Below are 24689 nucleotides of genomic sequence, written 5' to 3' on the forward strand. Positions count from 1 at the left end.
TACTTATTTGACAGGGAGAGCACAGGTAGGCAGAGCAGCAGGCAGAGGGAGAGGGAGAACAGCCTCCCCACTGAGCAGGGAGCCCAACGTGGGGCTCAGTCCCAGGACCCTGGGATCATGACCTGAGCTGAAGGCAGATGTTCAACCGACTGAGCCACCCAGGCGCCCCTACTCATTTATTATTTAAATTTATTTATAATGTATGCTGCCTCTGCCTGCTAGCATGGGGGTTGGATCCTTTTTTTGTTCACTAATATACCGTAAAGGCCTAAAACTGCCCTTGGCACATAGTAGTCACTCAGTAAACAGCTGTTCAATAAATAAACCGTGGCCCACAAACCGTACTTTCCGATGTAAAAATGAGGAAAATTAGCCATTTGAAAAGTTTTGTTTTCAGTAAAGGAGGAAAAAAATTACCAAACTGACTGAATCACGTGTTTTTTTTTAACTGACCCATCAGTTTGTATGTTTGTTTGTTTGCTTAAAGTAGGCTCCACCATGGAGCCCACACAGGGCTTGAACTCATGAGCCTGAGATCAAAACCTGAGCTGAGCTCAAGAGTCGGACACTTAACCGACTGAGTCACCCAGACGCCCCCTGACCCATCAGTTTAAAGCGTAAATGTCCAGGTTCAGACCTTTAAAACCACCAACAATGAAAATTCTGTGTGCTTGAAAGGAAAGAGTGACATCCCCATTAATGAAGTTACTTTCCATGCTCTTTATAAAAACACCATAGCATCGGGGCGCCTGGGTGGCACAGCGCAGGGCGTGATCCCGGCGTTATGGGATCGAGCCCCACATCAGGCTCCTCCGCTATGAGCCTGCTTCTTCCTCTCCCACTCCCCCTGCTTGTGTTCCCTCTCTCGCTGGCTGTCTCTATCTCTGTCGAATAAATGAATAAAATCTTTAAAAAAAAAACAACACCATAGCATCATTTGCTCTCTAACTTACCATGAATCTGTTAAGCAACTGGTGGGCTTATGTACAAAAATAAAACACAAATATTTTAGGACCTGCAACTGGTTGCCAAAGTAGAGTTTCTCTTTTCATTTTTATCTTTCACTCAGTACTCTAAAAATAATAATTTCCTGCCCCACTGACAAGTCCACAGCCAAATGGAGTAGATGAATATTATGATGTGGCCAGCAAATTCCCAAAGAGAGAGCTCTTGCAGACCGTGGGAAGAGTATTTCTGAGCCAAGGCCCAACTTTTGAAAGGTTTCTTTTGTCTCCCACAGTTCAAAGAGAACTTTAGAGCTTGACCTTCTGAAACTAGTCCCCACCACATATAAAAACATACATATAAATATCCCTTGGGGAAAACATGTGAACAGGAAACAAATATTATAGGGAACAGCCTGTATTCAATACACATTTATTAAGTACTTCCCACGTAATTAATAAATAAAAATAAATAATAAGCTTGAGGCTAGGCATAAGAGATAACATAGATTGACTTAATGAGAAGGAACATTCAGGAAAAGAGATGTTGTCAGTGACCTGGGGCCCTCAGATCAGTTTTTCCACCACCAAATGGGAGGTCAAGGGAAATTTTATGAGAAAATTTAATTTATTTAGTATTAGTTACTTAGCATGTCCCAGGCCCTGTGGAGAAAGGAGCAAATAACATATAGCCTTTGTCCTTCAAGGGCTCCCAGTGTAATAGAGAAAACATGAAAAAGGGGATGAAAATCCTTTGTGATGAGTGCCATAATGTAAATACTAGAAGCAGTGAGAGCTAGAAAGAAGGAATCCATGAGGCAGCAGTTCTTCAAGTACGCTCTGTGGACCTCTGGGAGTCCTCAAGACCCTTTCAAGGTATCTGTCAGGTGAAAACTATTTTCATAATAATACTAAAATATTTTCGGACTTTCATTGTATTGATATTTGCACTGATGGTGAAAAGCCATGGTGGCTAAAACTGCTGGTGCTTTGGCATGAATCACAGCAGTGATACCAAACTGTATTAATATGCATTGTATTCTTCACTGCTACACACTTGCAATAAAAATTAAAAAAATAATAATAACAAAGCAAAGTACGTTTCACTTAAGAATGTGTCTTTGGGGACCCCTGCATGTCTCAGTTGGTTAGGAGGCCAGCTCTTAGTTTCGGCTCAGGTCATGATCTCAGGGTCCTGGGATGGAGCCCCGTGTTGGGCTCCCTGCTTAGTGGGGAGTCTGCTTGGTATTCTCTCTCTCCTCTCCATCCCTCCCCCTGCTCGCACTCTCTCACTCTCTCTCTCTCAAATAAATAAATAAAGCTTAAAAAAAAAAAAACCAAGAATGTCTTTGATGAAGCAACAACATAATTTTATTAAATCTTGGTCCTTGAGTACACAAAAACTATCAAAATTAATGAAGTAAGCCAGTCACTTCAAGGAAAATCACTAAAGTATTTGTTGCCAATGATAATATTTGAGCTTTCAAGAGAAAATCAGAGGTTTGGAAAACTTGTATTTGTCATAAGCTTGCCAGCTTTCCAATATTTAAAGGACTTTTCTGATTAAGATTGGTGGTGATATGAACAAACATAATTTTTAAAATATAATGAGTCAATATTTGGGAGGATATTGTACAAGTGATGAATGCATCAAATTGTATGTCCATTCGAAGTGCAGGTACTGGACCGCAAATGCTCACTGACATGATAATTCTGCATCGCCACTCACCTTTAACAAACTGCCACTTACTGAGTTTTTGTGTAGTACCAAAGAATATTACCTACAACTACAACTATCTGACAAGGCTATTAAAATCTCTCTCCCTTTCCAACTGTATCTGTGTGAAGTCAGGTTTTATCATGGAATTCACCCAAAACAATATATCACAACTGATGGGAGAATCCAGCCTTTTTCTACTAAGCCAGACATTAAAGAGATCTGCACAAAGGTGAAAGCATGGCATTCTTCTCACTAATTCTTTTGTTTGAAAACATATGTTCTCATAAAAATGGTATTTATGTTACCATGTAATAGTTTTATTATTTTTATTTTGAAAATAAATAATGTTTAATTTCTCAGTTTGAGTTTTTAATATGGTAAATATCAACACATATAATCCATATAAACAAAAGTCCTTTGGGGTCCCCAATAATTTTCTTTTTAAAGATTTTGTTTTTAAGTGATCTCTGCACTCAACATGGGGCTGGAACTCACAACCCCAAGATCAAGAGTCACGTGCTCCACAGACTGAGCCAGCCAGGTGCTACAGGGGTCCCCAATAATCTTTATAAATGTAAAGGGTCCTTGGGGCACCTGGGTGGCTCAGTCAATTGGGCCTCCAACTCTTGATTTCGACTGAGGTCATGACCTCAGGGTCCTGAGATCCAGCCGGGTAGGGCTGGTAGGGCTCTGAGCTGGGTGTGGAGCCTGCTTGAGATTCTCTCTCTCCCTCTTCCTCTGTTCCTTCTCTCCTCCCCACTCCCATGCTCGCTTGTGTGCACGTGTGTGCAAGCACAAACACACACACATACACTCTGAAAAAAAAAAAAGTATAAAGGGTCCAGAGACCAAAAAGTTTGTGAACCACTATCCTAGGGAATAAAACCCATTTAAACTGAAGCAATCCCTAAACTACTCAACTGCAGGAATAAGTTCCCTGAAAACATTTGCTAGTTTAAACATGAGCATTTAAAATGGATTACAGATATGGGGTTGAATGCTGTTCTTACTTCGTAACTAGTTCTTACCTCAAAACCATGCTGTAATTCCCAAGGCTTCTGTTTTCTTGAGCTAATAACGAGAGAGAGAGTCTTGCTGCAGAAGGAAAGGGTAGTCAAGTTTCAGGCCTCTGTGGCCAAGAACTCCATGGCTCCCTTTTACCAACATACTTGGTGTTATATTTTAGGTAAAATAAATAATTATTCAGTAAGTCATCACCAGCATCCTAAAGTGAAGGAAAGGCGGGGCAAAGATAAGCTGGTTTTATGGATAAAAAGGCCTCAGTTCTTTCCCCCCCCACCCCTCCCCAGTAGCATAGAACCTGAGCTCTTATTATTCTGGTTGAAAATCTGGGAAAAATTACAAGTCCTGACTGCTGTTTCCCCAGCACCTAAGACATTGCTTGGCACATATTAGGCACTCAATAAATATTGTTGAATGAAGTCAACCTCCTTTATTTTTATTGCAAAAATTAAACTCTCTTAACTTGGAAGGAGCTAAAGCAACTCAAGGTTTAAGAGAGGGACAGAAAAAGAGGAAGCTTCTAAAAGATTAGGAAATTGTAGGAATGTGTGGGAAAGAATGGCTATTGTTCCTATTATCTACTGTAGCTTATAAACCACCCCACAACTAACTGCTTAAAACAACAATTATTTTATTATTGTATCTCAGAATTCTTGTAGTTGTCTAGATGTAGGCATTTGGGGTCTCTCATGCAGTTGCAGCCTCTTAGGTGGACTTCCTGATTCCAGGGAATGTATTAATGCAGCAACCAGAGAGATCCTTTAGAAACCTGTCATACCATGCCCCTCCTCTGCTTAATTCAAGGTCCTCACAATGGCCTCCAAGACCCATGCCTCCGAATTCTCCACCCTCTCTCCCGTTGCCTCTGACCTTTATCATCATTCACTTTCCACCTGGCTCACTTCCCTTAAGCTATATTGGCCTCTCTACTGTTCTTCGAACACGCAGGCTCTTCAGGGCCTTTGCACTTGCTAACGGGTCTACTTGGAAGGCTCTTACCCAAGATATCCATCTCGCTCACCCTCTTCAAGCCATTGTTCAGTGTCACTGTCTCAATCAGGTCTTCGCTGACACCCCTCCTCCCACAGTTTTGATGGTTAAAGGTGCTTGTTTTCCATACCATAGAGTCTGGTTCAGAAAGCTGATGGGAGTCTCCACCTTAGACATCGCAGACCTAGGAGGAGTTGGCAATCCCTGGCCTGCAAGGGCGTTTAGACATTTGTCCACAAGCTAGCCCAAAACTGCGGCTCCCAATGAGCTCTTTTCACAGAGTGGTAGTCGGGGGCAGGTCGTAGAACGAGAACTTCTTGAAGCGAGAGACCGTGACTTGTTCCCATGTTGATTCCAGGAGTCCAGCATTAGGAAGGACACTCAACGGGCGGTGATGATTTGTGAATAAACGAAAGGAAAGAGACCACCCCACCTCCTCTCCTCTCCTGGAAGCACGCACGCTTTCCGAGCACAATCTATTAGCTCGGCGCTCGTCCCATCGATCTGCTCGGCCATCGCGCGCCTGCGCCTTTGGGCTGTCAGTCTGAGGCGGCGTGGGGAGCGCTGGGAGCTGCTGTGGCGCGCCGGGAGTTCAGAGGTAAAGCTGCGGTTTTTGCGCTGCCAGGCCCCTTACGAACTGGTTTTTGGGAGCGAGCACCGCGGTGGGGGCCACGGGGCCCCGCTTCATGTGGGAGAAGCAGGCTCCTTGATCCCGGCCGAGGAAGGCCTGATGGGGTGGGCTTGGGTGCAGAGCCCCAGGGTCTCCAGCTCGAGTCCCTGCCCAACCCGGCCAGGCAGCAAAGTGGCCGAATTAGGAGGGAGCTTGGGGAGAATCTGAACCAACCACCTTGTGCAGCAGATGGAGAGGAGTTTCAGGGAGGGGAGCATCTGCTTGAAGTCACAGAGAGTGAGAACCAGATCCGGGACCAGACACTCTTAGCACCGTGCCTGAACTCTTTCCACTTTAGCCCTTCATTTATTTATTCTGCCTATTTTTAGTTGTTTGGGGGCAAGGCAGTCAAGTAGGAATACAATAAGATCCAGATGAGAGACCAATTATGTTAGTGTTTTATCTTACCAATTTACAAAGGGAGAAGGCAATAGCTGCTATGATGGAAGCATGTCTGAGATGCCATGAACACCACCCTCTAAAGCTTAGGAGCCTAACGAGACTCGTTGCTCTTGCCGTGATTCCCGTCACCCAGAGTTGTGGCAGTGGCATTGAGGCATTTGGCAGTCGGCTTTAGGGTCTGTGAGCTTAAGTACCAGGTTCCCTTCTAGGAACTGAACACGCGTAGAATTTTAAATGTCAGGCCTCTGGTCACCTTACCTTTAAGTGGTAGAACCAGAACTCAGACTCAGGTCTTTTGACTCCGAAAGCGCCAATGCTCTTCTCATAATAACATCAGGTGTGATAAGAATTATATAGTGGTGGCCAAATTGAAGTTAAATTCCAATCGGAGGCAATGCTTGCTGGAATTGAAATTACGGTATTTTTTTTTTAAAGATTTTATTCATTTGAGAGAGAAAGCAGTAGAAGGAGAGGGGATAAAAAGGCTCCCAGCTGAGCAGGGAGCACGACGGAGGGGCTGGATCCCAGGACCCTGGGATCATGACCTAAGCTGAAGGCAGATGGTTAACAGACTGAGCCACCCAGGTGCCCAAAATTACTTTATCTTTAAGTCATAGATGATATGCAGGAGCCTTCGCTTAGTGCCTTGGGTGTACTGGGCTTAAGTGCTGCAGTTTAAATATTGATGAGGAGCCTAGGACTGATCATAATTATGGTTAAAGGTGTAACATTATTTACCAATTTGGTGTCAAATAATTTTTTTCTGAACATTACATTTCACATTTGTATTTAAAAGTTATATCATTTGTTGTAAATCAAGAAGTACTTTTATTTTAAATCAGTAAGGATTTATGACCTTTTACTATGCACCTTTTCTGTGGTAGCTGATGTAAAGAGATTCTTTTGAAGGTCAGAAAGATTTATTACCTTCAGTTTAGAAAAAGGAATTAATCTGATTTGTTTATACCACTGGGCTCTGCAAATCTAGGTTCAGATGTGAGCCTAGATTTGTGTTTATAGCACTATCTTTCATAGTTGGGGATAATGAGAAGATGGGAGAAGATGGCTGAGTTCTTAGAGGCAGCTTAAGTCATTTTATACTTTTCAGAGACCTAATATGCTTGTATTTATGCTGTTAATTCTAGTCAGAAGTTTTCAAATTTTTTCAAGAAATAACTCGTATCAGGAGCCCACTTGGTAAACTTTTTAAAAATTTTTTTATTTAAATTCAATTTAGGTAACATATACTGTATTATTAGTTCCAGGGGTAGAATTTAGTGGTTCATCAGTTGCATATAACACCCAGTGCTCATAACTTCAAGTTCCCTCCTTAGTGCCCATCATCCAATTACCCCATCCCCCCCCCACCTCCACTCCAGCAACCCTCAGTTTGTTTCCTAGAGTTAAGAGTCTCTTACGGTTTGCCTCCCTGTTTTCATCTTTCATTTTTCTCTCCCTTCCCCTACGTTCATCTATTTTGCTTCTTAAATTCCACATATGAGTGAAATCATACAGTATTTGTCTTTCTCCGACTGCTTATTTTGCTTAGCATAATACTGTCTAGTTCCATACGTGTTGTAAATGGCAAGATTTCATTCTTTTTTATGGCTGAGTAATATTCCAGCGTGTGCACGTGTGCACACACGCACACACACACAGACACACACACCCCACTTGGTAAACTCTTACTCCTTCATGAGTCTGCTCAAATATTACCTTCCTATAAAACTTTTCCTGACTTTTCTAGGAAGACTTAGGTGTTACCTTCACTATATGCTTACTGCATCTTGGATAAATCCCTGCTATGACACTAATAATAGTATATTGTAATTTACTGAATTTGTCTTCTCCACTTAAACGTGAGCACCTCAAGGGAAAGGGCCAGGTTTCTTTTAACTCATATGCCTCCTTCAGCCCAACTCCCCTGGCTGGAGCTGAGAGTATATATTGGTGAGTCAAAAAATATAATAAAGGTGATGTTTATACTGTAGCTAAGGAAACGTTCTTACTACGGTTATTGGAGTTGGAAGTTACACATTCGACCTGAGTATCAATAACCTAACTAGAAATAGAGTTAGTACTGTGTGTGCTTTGAATTTTATTACTTCTTTTTCTGTTAATTGTTTTTTTCTGTGGCAGCAGTTTGTGAAAATGGAATTTCAAGCAGTAGTGATGGCAGTTGGAGGGGGATCTCGGATGACAGACCTGACTTCCAGCATTCCCAAACCTCTGCTTCCAGTTGGGAACAAACCTTTAATTTGGTACCCATTGAACCTGCTTGAGCGTGTTGGATTTGAAGGTGAGCTATGACAATTAAATATACTCATAAAACTTTAGGGATGTTTGATCCCAATGATTTGTCAGCTTTATGAGGGTGAGAGAGGTTGAACGAGAGAACACCAGGACTCAGCATTGACTGGATAGTGGCCTCTGTAAATTAAGAACATAAGAGTACTCTGTTGCTGTATAAAAGGTTTAGAAGACAGCACTATTACTGTGTTAGAGCTGCTCTCCATGATGATCCAAGATGAACCCTGTAAGGATATCAGAGCACAGGGGGACTCCAAGTTAGTACCTCATAGTCAATACTTACTGTGAATCTATATGTACCCAGTAATATATTCATATATTAAGGGGCACAGTATTAAAAAGAAAACTCAGGTCCTGATTTCTAGGACCTTATAGTCTAGATACAAATGTAAATAGAGGGGACATCACTACAGATCCTACAGACATTAAAAAGGTAGTAAGTAAATATTATGAACAACTTTATGGTAATAAATTTGACAACTTAGTTGCACATTTTAGAAATATTGCTTTGGAAACTGTATAAAGAATGGATTTGAGGGGCGCCTGGGTGGCACAGCGGTTAAGTGTCTGCCTTCGGCTCAGGGCGTGATCCCGGCGTTATGGGATCGAGCCCCACATCAGGCTCCTCCGCTATGAGCCTGCTTCTTCCTCTCCCACTCCCCCTGCTTGTGTTCCCTCTCTCACTGGCTGTCTCTCTGTCAAATAAATAAATTAAATTTAAAAAAAAAGATTTTCTTCTTATTATTTATTTGATTTGATTTGATTTTTAAGTAATCTCTACACCCAGCATGGAGCTTAAACTCACAACCCTGAGATCAAGAGTCACATTCTCTAGCAACTGAGCCAGCCAGGTGCCCCAAAAGATTTTCTTTTTAATACACTTTAAAATATCATACTATCCTTTAATAACCCCTTGTGGATTTGTCATCAGTAACTTTTTTCCTTTTTCCTTTTGCTATATCTTTTTTTTATATATAAAGATTTTATTTATTTATTTGACAGTGAGAGAGGGAACACAAGCACGGGATTGTGAGAGAGAGAAGCAAGCTTCCTGCTGAGCAGGGAGCCTGGTGTGGGGCTCAATCCCAGAACCCCAGGATCATGACCTGAGCCGAAGGCAGACACTTAACCGACTGAGCCACCAGGTGCCCCCTTTTGCTATATCTTTAGTTATGGTTAGGGGTTGCCTTTTATGGTATATTTAATACCCGTTGTGAAGGAAATTTCTTCTCACTAAGGCTCACTCGGAAATTGATGAGTGCCTCCTAAACACAGGATTCTGGAGTTTAAGAGCAAAGTCTGTTTTCACTTTCTTCATATTGTTCATGAGTTTAGAGAAGTTAATGTAGCCCCGCTTAGCGTTTTTCTTTCTCTCCACACATAAGAGTCTTAGTCCAGTTATTAGACTGTCCCATATTTGCAGTTATTCCCTTCACTCTATCCACTCTACCTAAAATGTTCTCTCCAAAAAAATAAAATAATAAAACAAAATGTCCTCTCCAAAATGTTATCTTCTGGGGCACCTGGGTAGCTCAGTCGTTAAGCGTCTGCCTTTGGCTCAGGGCGTGATCCTGGCGTTCTGGGATCGAGCCCCACATCAGGCTCCTCCACTGAGAGCCTGCTTCCTCCTCTCCCACTCCCCCTGCTTGTGTTCCCTCTCTCGCTGGCTGTCTCTCTCTGTCAAATAAATAAATAAAATCTTAAAAAAAGAAAAAAAGTTATCTTCTCTTTGAAATTCCAAACAGCATCAATCACCCTGTCCTCTATGGTTCCATCACACTTTGTTTTTCTATCTTAGTACCAACCAAGGCGTGTTTTATGCTATAATTAGTGGCATGGAAGACTGATCTGAGAACAAGTACTGTATCTCATTCACCTTTGTAACAACAGCATTTACATAGAGTGTGTACTAAATAAGTTTTTGGTGGTCTTGAATTTATCTTGACCTATCTCAAAGGCCATCCCTTCCAGGAAGCCTTCCTTAGTCATTTCTCCATAATTTCTCCATGTTAAGTTTCTTAAGAATAGGAACCATGTTGAGTTGATTTCTGACTTCTTAGTGACTATTTTTCCTTTACTTATTAAATGTATTTGTATTTATTGGTTGAACGAGTTGGCTACTAAAAGCAAAGTGGGAAATGAAAGAAAGATGAGAGAAGGAAGGAAGGAAAGTTAAATGATTTGGAAAAGAAAGAAAGAGGAAGAAAGAAGAGAAGGGAAGAAAATAGGAAAGTATGATTACAGTGAAAGGGAGAGATAATTGTTAGCTGGAACACTATCATGAAACAAGTAGAAATTGAAATGCTAAAATCTGATCTTCAGACATCAGCAACACGTTATGTTGCAGTGAATTACATTACCCTACCAAAGATCCATAACAAAGATCCCCAGTTTTCTGTCATTGGTTACCAGCTATATAGATAAAATGAAGACATCTGTTATATGGAAATTGCTTCTTAGTAGTGTTCACTGTGATCCTCAGTGAAGCACTCGTGGCTACCTGGTGGGAAGTGGTGATAGCTCTTCCTTTGTAGTGAATGAAGATTTAAAATGTGATCCCATTTGTATCTGCTTTGATGAATGTTCTTCTGAGTTCTTTACATCAAGAAGTGGCAGGTAATATATTAAAGTCAGACTTGAGTTTTATCTGAAGTCCGCTGCTTACTAGTTGTGTGACCCTGAACAAAGTCACTTAATATCTTCTAGTCCAGGTTTCCTCATTTGTAAATGAGATTGTTGTAAGAATTGAGAGACTGCCTGTAAATACATTGAAAAGGCTCAATAATATTAGCTGTTATTATTAAATCTAGAAACAGACCAAATCTAATTGAAAGAGTGAAACCACTGTCTAAATGAATGAGAGTTTTTGTGTTTTTCCTTCTTTTTCCCTTTTGTGCTGTAGAAGTCATTGTCATTACAACCAGGGATGTCCAGAAGGCTCTATCTGCAGAATTCAAGATGAAAATGAAGCTAGATATTGTGTGTATTCCTGATGAAGCTGACAAGGGGACTGCAGATTCTCTGCGCCAAATATATCCAAAACTTAAGGTGAGAAACTATTTTTGATTTTTATTGTTTATTGAAGATAAATATCATCGTATGTTTCCCAATCGCATTATAGTTTATAATGCTTTTTTGAAAATATATTCTTGCATCACATATTTTGTTGCCCATGTACTCTTCAGCTGCTTTTTATTTTTATTATTTTTTTAGGTTTATATATTTATTTAAGTGATTTTTACACCTAACATGGGGCTCAAAGATCAAGAGTCACATGCTCCTCTGACTGAGCTAGCCAGGCACCCCTGTTTTGATTATTAATGAAGATTTAGACATTTAATTGTCACAGTCGCTGGTTTCCAGTATTTTTAAGTAATTGTACATCTTTATAAAAAAGATATACTTTTTTTTTTAAGATTTTATTTATTTATTTGACAGAGAGACAGCCAGTGAGAGAGGGAACACAAGCAGGGGGAGTGGGAGAGGAGGAAGCAGGCTCCCAGTGGAGGAGCCTGATGCGGGGCTCAATCCCAGAACGTTGGGATCACACCCTGAGCCGAAGGCAGACGCTTAACAACTGCGCCACCCAGGCGCCCCGAAAGATATACTTTTTTTAAAAAAGATTTTTTACTTATTCATTTGTGAGAGAGAGCACGAGTGAGAGCACAAGCAGGGGGGGATGCGTCAGAGGGAGAGGGAAAAGTGGACTACTCACTGAGCAGGGAGCCCGACATGGGGCTCAATCCTAGGACCCTTGGTTCATGACCTGAGCAGAAGGCAAATGCTTAACCAACTGAGCCACCCAGGTGCCCCAAAAAAGATATACTTCAAATGTGCTTTTAAAGATTCCAATTAAATGAAGTTCATGAACAAGCAAAATGTATTTCTTTCTTTATTTTTAGAGAGATTAGGTGTGCAGGGGGTGGGGTGGGGAGAGGGAGAGAGAGAATCCCAGGCAGGCTCCATGCTCAACGTGGAGCCAGACTCAGGGCTCAATCCCACAACCCTGAGATCTAACCTGAGCCGAAATCAAGAACTGGATGCTTAACCGACTGAGCTACCCAGGTGCCCCCATGAACAAGCAAAATTTAATCTATAGTGATAAAAATCAGAGCAGCGGTTGACTCTGCAGATGACAATTGACTGGAAAGAAGTACAAAGGAATTTTCAAAAATCCCAGACCCTAACGCCTACAGCATGGTAACATTTGACCTTTTAGTCTACTTTGATTAGATACTAACCGGAGCATATGGATATGAGGGCACAGACTCCCTACTGGCCTATGGCCTAGGAACTGAGAAATACCTACTGTAAACTGTTTTTAAATTGATGTCCTTTGGAAAAAATTCAGTCTGTATGATGTTGCCATCTTACTTGAACTGGGGAGCAGACTCTCCTGGTATTTCTGGTGACTGCAAACAGATGTATTAATATTTTCAACCTTCCTATGCACTAAAGAAAAAAAGTTAATGCAGAAATGTATATGGCCTTTCTCTCCTTCCCACTTATATTGGGGAATAATTATACACAGTAAAATACAAAGATATTAAGTATACAGTTCAGTGAATTTTGACAGATACATACACTCTGAATACAATTACCCAAAAAAAGAACATTTCCATTACCTCTGAAAGTTCATTTGTACTTCTTTTTAGTAAGCCCCCCCCACCCCAACTTCCCAGCACCCCTCCCCCCAGAGTCAGTTCATATGTTAACTTTGCTTGTTCATGAACTAGATATAAATGGAATGAATCATACAATTCTATTCTGGTTTCTTTGGTTTAACATAATATTTTTCAGACTCATTCATATTATTGCAGATATAACTAGGTTTTTTTTTTTTTCCATTGAAAAAATATACCACTTTTCACTCATTTCCCTGTTGATGGTCATTTGGGTTGTTTCTAATTTTGAGATATCATGAATAAAGTACGAACATTGTTCTGCAAGTGTTTTTGTGAAAATATTCTAGGTTGTAGGGTTTACTATATTAGAAATTGCCACATAGTTTTCCAAATGGTTACACCATTTTGTATTTCCATCAACAGTGTGTAAGGGTTGCATTCGCTTCACATCTTCATCAGCATTTGGTATTGTCAATCCTTTACATTTTAACCATTCTAGTGGATATGTATGTAGTAGTATCTCATGGTTTTAATTTGCATTTCTCTGGGAATAATGATGCTAACCACTTTTCCATGTGGTTATTGGCCATTTGTTTATCTTTATGGAGTGTTCAAAGCATTTGCCTATTTTTAAATTGAGTTGTTTACCTTTTTATTATTGACTATAGAAATTCCTTATGTATTCTAGATGTAAGTCTTTTGTCAGATATGTGTTGTGAATATCTTCTGCCAGTCTGTAGCCTGCCTTTTTACTTTCTTAATGGTGTGTTTTCATGACCAGAAGTTTTCAGTGTTGATGAAATTCAGATTACTGCTTTTTTTCTTTTATGGTTAATATATGTTTTGTGTCCAAGAAATCTTTGCCTGTCCCAAGCTTGTGAAGATTTTTTTTTTTTTAAGGTTTATTTATTTGATGGGGCACCTGGGTGGCACAGCGGTTAGGCGTTTGCCTTCGGCTCAGGGCGTGATCCCGGCGTTATGGGATCGAGCCCCACATCAGGCTCCTCTGCTATGAGCCTGCTTCTTCCTCTCCCACTCCCCCTGCTTGTGTTCCCTCTCTCGCTGGCTGTCTCTCTCTCTGTCAAATAAATAAATAAAATCTTTAAAAAAAAAGAAAAAAAAGATTTATTTATTTGAGAGAGAGGGAGGGAGCATATGAGCAGGGGGAGGAACAGAGGGAGAGGGAGGGAATCCCAACAGACTTCCCTCTGAGTGTGGAGCCTCACACGGGGCTCAATCTCATGACCCTGCGATCATAACCTGAGCCAAAACCAAGAGTCATACACTTAATCAACTGAGCCATCCAGGTGCCCCAATAAAGATACTCTTTTATATTTACTTCTAAAATGTTTAGCTTTTATGTTTAGATGTCTACCCCATCTTGATTAGTTTTGTATATGTTGTAAGGTAGGGATAAAATTTACCTTTTTTTCTGTCTGGATATTTGTTCCAACACCATTTTTTAAAAAGGCTTTACTTTCCCCATAGGATTGCACTAGTGCCTTCATTGAAAATCAACTGACCATACATGTGTGGTCTCTTTCTATTTTCTCTATTTTGTTTCCTTGGTCTATTTGTCTGTCTTTACTTCAATACTACATTGAATAATGTCTTGATTATTTTAGCTTTATAGTAGGAATTGAACTGAATCTATAGATTAGTTTGGGGAGAATTGCTATCTTAATATTGATTCTTCCAATCTTGAACATCTATTTATTTAGGTTTCTTTTAATTTCTCTCAACAGTGTTTTATAATTTTCAGTGTAGAAGTTTTGAACACCTCTTGGTAAATTTTTCCTAGGTAAATGTTTTTAATGATGTTGTAACTGGTGCTTTTTACTCTATTTTTCAATTGTTTGTTGCTTGTATATAGACATAAAATTGTTTTTTGAAGATTGACCTTGTCAAATTGTAGATTGTTTAGGATTTTACATCATCATGTTGCTTATAAACAAAAACAGTATTACATCTTCCTTTTTAATCTTTATGCTTTCTTTTTTAATTGTCTGTTGCCCTGGCCAGAACTTCCAGTGCAATGTATTATAGGCATTTCCATTCACTTTTGGCCTCTTTTTGTTTCCCTGTGCTTCCATCCAAGTAGCGTTGGTGTTTCTGACTGGAGAGGAGATTTCCAATACCATAATGTTGGTTGTGCTACTTTCTGGACTGTACCTGCTTATTTCCTTAGGAAAGATATGGGGAATCTCACTAAGAAAATGAAATGATAATTTCGTTCTGGTCTTTCATAGGAACGGACGCTAGGTTTGCCAAGTAGCTTAGGGTGTTTAGTGGGCTTCCCAGGGGCTGTTTTAGCTATGGTCTAAACGTTAAGGATGGAGGTATCACCTCTTTGCTCCCTAGTGTCTAAATCTTAGAAATGTTATTTTTACCCTAACCTGGGACTGGAGATTCTAGAAGTCTCATGTGAGACTTGTGTAACCCTTAGGGGCTTGGGAAGTAGTAGTGACAACTATAAATAGAAGTGGGCATGTGGAGGCAAGTAATGTAACTGCCAATAGGACATTTTGCTCCCAAGTTGCTGCTGCTTCTTATGGTTTTGACCATTGAATCCTTATTTTAGAACCTGAAGAAAGAGCCGTCATTAAGTCATTCTACGCAGTCTCATTTCTTTTCCTCCTTTACGTATCGCTTTGTTTTTACATCATTTACACCACAGCACCTTTTACGTATAATCCTGCCTCTGTGCCTTCTTCTCCAGCTGTGACTTGGGCTAGCAGGTCTCTGCTGTCTTTGCTCTCCCTACTTGGTTTCTCCTGTACCAGTGGCTCCTGATATCCTGGCTTCGCATCAACTTGCATTCCAACCTGGATCAGAGGCAGCAAAGCTAACCTGTGGAGGAACTTAGTAGACTCCTAAATAGCCGTTAAGATCAAAGTAAAACCTGAGCTAAGCCAAAATTCAGAGCCATCAGGTTGGGATCAACGTAAACTTGTAGGAAAGGTAATGGAAAAACATATAAACAATTGAGGAAAGTGAAACAGCCTGAGAATGCAGTTTGTGGGTGTTTGCTAAGAGATGTCAGGTACCTCTCTAAAGTAGAAAGTTGTACCCCCAGGCTGTGCCATGGTCCAAAAGCAGTGCCCCTTTGACCCAATTTATTTATCTTACCTGGTGCCCACCAAGCAGCTTCCTAAACATTTGGGGACTATTTTGGTCTGTTTTAAGTTAGACTTTAGGTAAGATTCCCTTTGAAATTTGGGGGTTTATGAGCTTTCGGTTCTTTTATCTTTACCCACTTCCTCCAGGTTGAGTTCCCCAGATATTACTGTGAGGTTATCCCATGTGGCTTCTGCTTTTCTAGAGAAAGACCACAATAGTATATTAGCTTTATTTGGCTTTTTTGTTTAAAATATATTTCACCATTTTAATTTATAATCTTTTTCATCTACATTGCATTTGCTAAATATATTACAGTTCTCTTTATATGTGGAAACTTCCATCATGTGTGCTTATAGGATATTGAAGCTGGACATCATATTTGCTATGTGTTTTTTCAACTAACGTACATATTTCATTTGGTTTTATTCTCCTGGCACTGTTTTCTACTTTATTTTGCCTTATCTCATGCAACAATTTTTGCTGACTTACTGGCTTCTCACTTTTTATTTCAGCTGCCCACCCTCTTTCCCTGATTTTTCAAGAGAGATTATTGGCTCATTCATTCTCCCACGCCCTGGGTGAGTGAGCTCCATTCTTATAACTGGTGTTGATAACCTGAAAGTTCTTAGATTTTCAATCTTCTCCACAGTAGTGTTTCATATTCGTTGATGAATGATTCAGTCTTATCTATGTCTGAATTCATTCATTTAGCAAATATGTATTGAGAGTATAATAATGATTATAATCGCTTAATTTATTAAATACCAATTATGGACCATAGTTTTGGGGTTTTTTTTCACTTTTTATTAGGGAGAACTTCAAACATGTACAGAAATAGAACATTGCCCACATATCTGTCACCCAACTTCAATAGTTATCAACCCATGACAAATCTTATTTCATCTATATCTCTACCCATCTTGCTCCCTTTCGTGTTCTTTTGAAATAAATCTCAGAAATCGTATTATTTCATCTGTAAGTATTTCAGAATATATTCCTAAGATGAGAGCTCTTTAAAAAATAAAAATAAAGCTATAAGGCCATTATAACACCTAAAAAAACCAATTAATAATTCTTTATTATCAAATGTCCAATCAGTGTATGAGTTTCTAGTTGCCTCATAAATATAATTTTAAAATGTTTTGTAGTGTGTTTATTTAAATCAGGAGGCAAATAAGGACTATATCTTACAGTTGGTTGAAACGTCTCTTTTAACATACAGATTTTCCCTTCGTCTGTTCTCTTTCTTATAATTTATTTGTTGGAGAAATTGGGCCATTCATTTTCTTATACATTTTCCCTCCCACAGTCTGCATTTTGTTGATTGCGACCCTGTGGTGCTGTTTAATAAATGCCCTCTCTTTATATTGGTATTGGTAGTTGGACCTAGAAGCTCCATTAAATTCAGATTTTGAACTTAGGGACAAGACTTTCATAGGTGACGGTGTGTTCTTCTATCTGGAGGCACATAGTTTTAATTTAAGTCTCCTTTTGTGATGAAGTAGCTGTTAACGATCACTGCCGCAAAGCCGCGGTCCTCGTCTCTCCAGTCTTTTGGCTATCTGAGGCTTATTTCTAGTAGATTCCTTAGGAAGTCTTCCTGATATCCATGCTCAGCGGATTAGCTGCAGCCTTCATATTTCAAAGCCAATTTATATGGATATAAAATCCTTGACTCACATTTTTTCCTTGAATATCTTAAATTCCCTCAGTGATTCTGTTGTAAAGTGTTGCTGTCCAAAAAGTGCAAGTAAAAATCTTTCCCTTATGAGTGAGTTGGTCTTTTTATCTGGATTCCCAAAGGTGTTTTTCTTTTTGTTTATTTAAAGATTTTATTTTTAAGTAATCTTTACACCCAATGTGGGGCTCAAACTTACAGCCCCAAGATCAAGAGTTGCATGCTCCACTGACTGAGCCAGCCAGGTGCTCCTATTTTATTTTATTTTATTTTATTGTTTTAAAGATTTATTTATTTATTTTAGAGGGGGAGAGAGCACAAGTGAAAGGTACAGGGAGAGAGGGAGAGGGAGAATCTCAAGCAGACTTCGTGCTGAGCACAGAGCCTGAGGTAGGGCTCGATCCCATGACCCCAAGATACGACCTGAGCTGAAACCGAGTGGGACACTTAACTGACTGCACCACCCAAATGTCCCACCTCTATTTTATTTTTTTAAGTAAGTTCTGTGCACAACATGAGGCTTAAACGCGTGACCCCAGGATCAAGAGTCACATGCTCTACCGACTGAGCCAGCCAGGCGCCCCAAGTTTTTATTTTCTTCAAACTTTTCGGGTTTTACTACATAATATATCCTGCTGATCTGAATCATATTTTCTAGATATGTAGTATGTCCTTTTCATGTGAAGTTTTGGTCTTTTTTATTGTTTCAGAGAAGTTTTCTGGAATTATAACTTCAGGTATTTGTTCTATTTCATTACTTTGGTTTTAGTCTTTGGGATTCTTTTTTTTTTTTTTCCTTAAGATTTTATTTATTTGAGTGAGAGAGAGACAAGGAAGCAGGCTCCCCGCTGAGCAGGGAGCCCACAGGGCTGATCCCAGGACCCTGATATCATAGCCTGAGTGGAAGGCAGACGCTTAACCAACTGAGCCACCCAGGTGTGCCTAGTCTTTGGGATTCTTAAACACAAGCTGCGTTTTTGTTGCTTTTCTTCTTATTTTGCCTCAAATCCTTTTTATCTATTTCTTTTTAAATTTTAGGATTTTCTCTCTTTTTACATTCTGTTTCCCTTGAGGTATTATGCATTGAGTTGTGTTTTATTCACTTTTGTGTCCTTTCTAGTTTAGCTGTTATTTCTGAAATGATCGTTTTTCTTTTATTTCTAATTCTTTCTTAAGTTCTGTCATCTAATTTCTAATTTTTCTAATTTCTAATTTTTCTAATTCTGATTTATTTTGACCTTTCACATCTATTATTTTCTTATTTTAGGTTATTTCGAAATACTCGCCTACAGATTTAACCTGCTTCATGAGCATGTCTTTCTGACATGTGCTTCATTGTAGAGATGTTATTCTAACCCTTACTACGATCTTTCTCAATAATAACTTTGTACAGGATTTGACTATAATCCTTTCCTATTGCCAATTTTACCCAAATTTAATTTTCCTAAATTTTTAGAAGGGAAAGATAAGTCAGGATAGCCTTTGTAGCTTCACAGCCATAGAGCCCCTCTTTTGAGATCCTCCTCGTCTGCTCCATTATCTCTGTGTTATCTGGCTGTTCTCTTTGCTTTGCACTGATTGTCCCTGTCGTGCTCACTTTGGTTTCTATTCCCAGCATACTCTCAGTGCGGAGCTTCATTTTTAAAATGAACATTAGTTTGCTAGTTTCAAGAGTTCATAGGCCAAGACCGCTCCAGCCCCTTCAGACCTTACTAAGAATAGATAAGGGGACTGAATCTTAGGAAGAGTTTAATGGAAGAGTTAGTGATTGAGCTTGGGTCTCTCACTTCAAAGCCTATGCTCTTAACTACTGTACTATGCTATCTATACAGTCTGGGATAGAGGTGAAAATCGAATATATGCTTTATCCTCTAGGGATACTTTGAAGGATCATTAACAGAGTAATATTTCAGAAATATTACTGCGTGAATGAGAAGAGCCAGAGAGACCACTGGGAGGCTGTTGTAGTAATCCTAGTAAGAAATGATGAAGGACCAAGCCAAGACAATGGCAGACAATGGCAGTGGTAATAGATAGGGATAAGTTGGAGAATATTTGGAACTTTATGGCTAATTAATAAGACGTAGGGGGATAAAGAGAAGGAGGGATCAAGCATGACTCCCAGGTTTCTAGCAAGACCAACTGAATGGATGGTGGTGGCATTCACAGATTTAGAGGCTGCGAGATAAGGAACGGATTTATAGGAGAAATAAGATGTGTAACTACATTTAGCCCACTAAATACACTTTGCTGTGAATGTGAACCATCTTCCCCACAAGAATGTTAGAATAAATAAAGAAAAGGACAGGATACAAAGGGCCTAAGGAAACATCAGTACTTAAAAGACATGTAGAAGAGGAGGACCTTCTGAAAGAGGTAAGAAAGACACTCACAACCATGGATATTTTAAAATAATAAATAATACATACATGGAGTTCAAAAGGTATGAAAAATGTTTATGGTGAAATGTTTCCCTTCCTTCCTTATCTACCTGGTTTCCCTATTAGCAACCACTGTTACTAGTTTCTTCTACCTTGAGGGTATTTTTAAGATGGAAACAACTTGAACATTTTTGTAAGAGAGCAAAAGAGCCAGTGGAGAGGTGTAGAAGAAAGGAGATAAATGATGGATGAGGTCCCCAAGGAGACAAGAAGGAATGAAGGAGCAGCTTTGGGCAGGAGGAAGGCTGTATCTTCCACTGAAATGAGAAAACAGGAGGAAAGGGAAAGCTCAAATGCAGATCAGAAAGGAGAGATAGGAATTTAAATCGTTCACTCCTGAGGCCTTTATATTCTTGATGAAGTAGGAGGTAGAGTTGTCTGTTGAGAATGTGGAAAGAGAAAGGTGACAGGATTGGGCCCTGTGAGTAGTGAAACTTTAGAATCGGCACTGGGAAATAGGAGAAAGCAGACTAGGGACACTGAGAAGGAGACCTGAGCAACATCAGGGGTGTAGCTAGAGTTGAAGAATGTAAATCGTAATTACTGCAATTAGCACACTTGTGGGATTGGATTTTTTTTTCTTGTTTTTCTCTCTTTCACCATTGCTCAGGTGTCTAGAGATAGAGGAGAAGACATGTTTCAATTGATCAGGGTTATGGGCAAGGTCAATATTTGTACCCACTGGAGAGGGAGAAGCTGAGGCCAGGAAGAATAAGATTTGACTAAGGACTCAATGGACAGAGGCCTTTCCTCTCTTCTTTCTGGCATGAGCTTGGCAAAAACTTTCCTCCCAGAGCCAGTCTCTCCAGATTGCATCTGGGTAAGAATTCATCCATTCCTCTTCTGTGATACAGTTAGTTGGCTATCATTTCTTTCGCTATGTGTAGTGCTATAACGTATGTCCTTGCACCAATTTCTTTGTGCTCTTGTTTTGAAGTTAGACACCTAGGAGTGATGTGTGGATCATAAGGTATGTGCATTTCCAGCTTTACTAGATATGGGCAAATTCCCCTTCAAAGTAGTCATATTAGTGTATATTCCCACCAGTAGTATGAATTAGAGTTCTGATTTCTCCCTGTCCTCACTAACGATTGGTGTTCTCAAACTTGAATTTTCATTAATATGATGGGTATGAAACAGTACCTCATTATTGGTTTAATTTTGGATTTCCTTGATTACTTGTGAATTTGAGGACTTTTTTTTCTGGGTATTTTGGCCGTTTTCCTTTTCAGTGAATTTCTTATTCATATCCTGTGCTTATTTTGTGTTTGGGTTGTTTTTTTTCTTACTTATATGTATAGTCTATATATTCTGTATACTAATCTTTTGCCAGTTTTATGAGTTGCAAGTTTTCCCCCAGTTTGTCACTACTCTTTCCTTTGGTTATAGTATCTTCTAGCATACAGAAGTTTTTAATTTTTTTGTGGTTAACTAGATCAGTCTTTTCCTTTATGGTTGGTGCTTTTGTATCTTACTTTAAATTGACATAGACTTCTGCCCTCTAAAAGCTTTACAGTTTTGCTTTTCATATTTGGATCTTTAAATCAGTATTTATATTTATACATGAAATGAGGTAAATATCTAAGTTTATCTTTTTTCCAAATGAATAGTTGGTTATTTCAGCTATTTATTGAATAACCTATCTTTTACTCCCTGATTTATACCGAGTTCCACGTATGCCTGAGACTATTTCTAAGCTTTCTCTTCTCTTCCACTGGCCTCATTGTTTTTTCCTTCATCAATATCCTTGTTTTAATTACTGTAGCTTTATAGAAATTCTGTCTAGTAGGATGATTCCCCTCTACCTCTCATTATTACTATTTATGTTAAAATCATCTTAACTATTTCTTCCCATTTGACATATGAATCTTAGTATTAGCCATGATAAGTCTTTCTTGGTATTTGACTGGAATTACAGTGATTTTCAGATTAATTTGAGAGAGTTGGCATTTTATAGTACTGAGTCTTTTCTATTCGTTAAGCATAATATATCTCTATTAAGTCTTATTTTTTGTTTGTTTTTAGATAAGGTTTAAAGTTTTTCTATAAAAACAGGTCCTATACATCCTGTGTTGAACTTATTAGTAGATACTTTCTAATTTTGTTATGCAAATGGTATTTTTTTAAGGCCCATACATTATATTCGATTATCTCTTTTTAGTCTTTTACTCTAGAACAGTCTGTCTTCCACCCACTCTTTTTCCTTATGCCATTGACTTATCACAGAAAACAGGTTATCTGTCCTGTAGAAGCTCCTGTATCTCCGGTGTGTCTGATTGCTCTGTTGATGTCATTTAGCTTGTTTCTCTTTCCCAGTATTTTCTTAAAAACTGTAATTTGGATCTGAATGTTGATTAGGTTCAATTTCAACTTTTTTTGCGTTGATATTTCATATGTGTACTTCATATTGCATTGTATCCAGATCAGAAATCAGATATTTTAAAAAGTCCTGGGGGCACCTGGGTGGGTCAGTGAGTCAAGCGCCTGCCTTCAGCTCAGGTCATGATCCCAGGTGGGATCGAGCCCCACATCGGACTCCCTTCTCAGCGGGGAGCCTGCTTCTCCCTCGCGCTCTGTCTGCAGCTCTGCCTGCTTGTGCTCTCTCTCTCTGTCAAATAAATTAATAAAAGCTTTAAAAAGACATTTTTTTTAAAGTCCTGGTATTCTTATGTATAGTTTTTTACATGTCAGTCATACCTCAACAAAGTGGTTAAAAAAAAAAAAAAAAGCCCTGGTTTCTTTTTGGAGAATGATGCTTATAGGCTGCAATCTGGGCTCTAGGAGAAATAGAAGCTTGTAAGTTTTAATGTAATTGATTTTTTCAGTCTTTTTCTTAATGGTTTTTGATTTCTGTGCCTAGCATTAGAAATTCTTGGGGCGCCTGGGTGGCTCAGTCCTTAAGCGTCTGCCTTCGGCTCAGGGCGTGATCCCAGCGTTCTGGGATCAAGCCCCACATCAGGCTTCTCTGCTGGGAGCCTGCTTCTTCCTCTCCCACTCCCCCTGCCTGTGTTCCCTCTCTCACTGACTGTCTCTCTGTCAAATAAATAAATAAAATCTTTAAAAAAAAAAAGAAAGAAAGAAAGAAATTCTTGCATTTATGAGGTCTTAAAGATATTTTCCTTAAAGTTTTAGTTTTGCTTTCCATTCACTTAGAATCTCTCCATTTACTTCAGGCTTTTAAAATATATGTCAATGAAGTTTTATAATTTTCTTCATAAGATCTTATTTATCTTTTTCAAATTTATTCCCAGATTGTGTTTTCACATTCCCTTTCTATTAGTGTGTCTATTGTGGGTGTACATAATGTATACGACTAAAAGAATCAGATAGTTCTACGAGACTGAATGGGGGACAGAGGTCTGCTGCACTGCACTGTCTATCCTTCCCCGCTCATTGTTTTTTTTCTAGAATGTTACCTCATTTATTCAGTGAAAATACTCATAAATGGTTTTTGCTCTTCAGAGACAACTGCTTTTAGCTCTTTTCTTTTTCCTTCTGGTAATGGCCTCAGTATTTCTAAATAACATATTTATACTACTATTTTTAGTTTTAGGGTTTTTTTTTTAAAGATTTTATTTATTTATTTGTCAAAGAGAGAGAGGGAGAGCAAGCACAAGCAGGAGGAGCAGCAGGCAGAGAGAGAAGGCTTCCCGCTGAGCAGGGAGCCTGATGCGGGACTCGATCCTAGGACCCTGGGATCATAACTTGAGCAGAAGGCAGACACTTAACCGACTGAGTCACCCAAGTGTCCCTGATTTTTAGTTTTAAATAATCTGTTGAATTTCCACTATGAAAGATAAGGATTTGGTTCACTTATCACCCCATCTGCCCTCCCCCTTTCTTAAGCTCCCAAATATAGTTATGTCCTAATTTTTTATTAAATCAATCATGAGGGCTTATTTATAGCTTAGCCATATAGTGGACTAGTATTATACTTCCTTTTTTAAAAATCAACTTTATTGAGTTTTGATTTATATATGATAAAATGCACCTAATTTAAATGTACAGTTTGGTAAATTTTTAAAATTAGATTTATTGAGGTATAAGTTACATAGAGTAAAATTTACCCTTTTCAGTGTACAGAGTTTTGACAAATGTATTGTGGTGGTATAACTACCACCTCAGTCAAAAAAAGAACATTTCTGTCCTCCCCTACAAAGTTTCTACTTCCTTTTTATATAATGTTTTGTTTTCTTAGGGGGTATCAGTTGCCATACTTTTAAAGTTGCTTGGTTTTCCGTGTTTCCATCACTAATTTATCCTCAGACTTTTTTTTTTTTTCATACTCAAACTTTCTAAAAGAAACATAAATGTATTAGTATATTTAAACATATCAAGTTCTCTCAGGTTTTTTCCCTTTGAGACAACCCTCCTAGGAACCATGCATTCTCTCCTCAAATCCCTGCTGGTTGCTCTCTAGGCCTGCTGCAGAGCTGTCATATTGGGACTTGTCTTCACCATAATTCTGGGAATTCACTTCTCTCTCCTGTGCTGGATACCTTGGTTCCTAAATCCCATGTTTTCCTCTTTGTTTTACTCCCGCATTTCAAATGAACCCAACCTTTATTGGCTTCTTAAAGAGAGAGCATGGAAAGTAAATATTTTGAGAACTCACATGTTTGATATGTTTTATTCCAGGGCACCTGGGTGGCTCAGTCAGTTAAGCATCTGATTCTTCGGGCACCTGGGTGGCTCAGTTGTTAAGCGTCTGACTTCGGCTTGGGTTGTGGTCCCGGGGTCCTGGGATTGAGCCCCACATTGGGCTC

The 24689-nt window shown here is 39.2% G+C and overlaps 1 protein-coding gene across 2 annotated transcripts in view; it reads left to right on the top strand.

The window, feature by feature from the left end:
- Window positions 1-5133: 5133 nt before the first annotated feature.
- The window catches only part of EIF2B3 (eukaryotic translation initiation factor 2B subunit gamma), a 115844-nt gene continuing 96288 nt past the window's right edge, over window positions 5134-24689 (top strand). The window contains exons 1-3 of one of the 2 annotated variants that reach the window (XM_040627367.1): window positions 5134-5275; window positions 7892-8048; window positions 10962-11107. In XM_040627367.1, the coding sequence (XP_040483301.1) occupies window positions 7901-8048; window positions 10962-11107 (294 nt within the window). In that variant the 5' untranslated portion in view covers window positions 5134-5275; window positions 7892-7900. Of the gene's footprint in view, window positions 5276-7888; window positions 8049-10961; window positions 11108-24689 lie in introns of both variants that reach the window. The other variant, XM_008699302.2, reaches the window with a different exon arrangement.

The sequence above is a fragment of the Ursus maritimus genome, unplaced genomic scaffold (assembly GCF_017311325.1).
Source record: "Ursus maritimus isolate PB19 unplaced genomic scaffold, ASM1731132v1 scaffold_12, whole genome shotgun sequence".
In the NCBI taxonomy this organism is placed as follows: domain Eukaryota; kingdom Metazoa; phylum Chordata; class Mammalia; order Carnivora; family Ursidae; genus Ursus; species Ursus maritimus.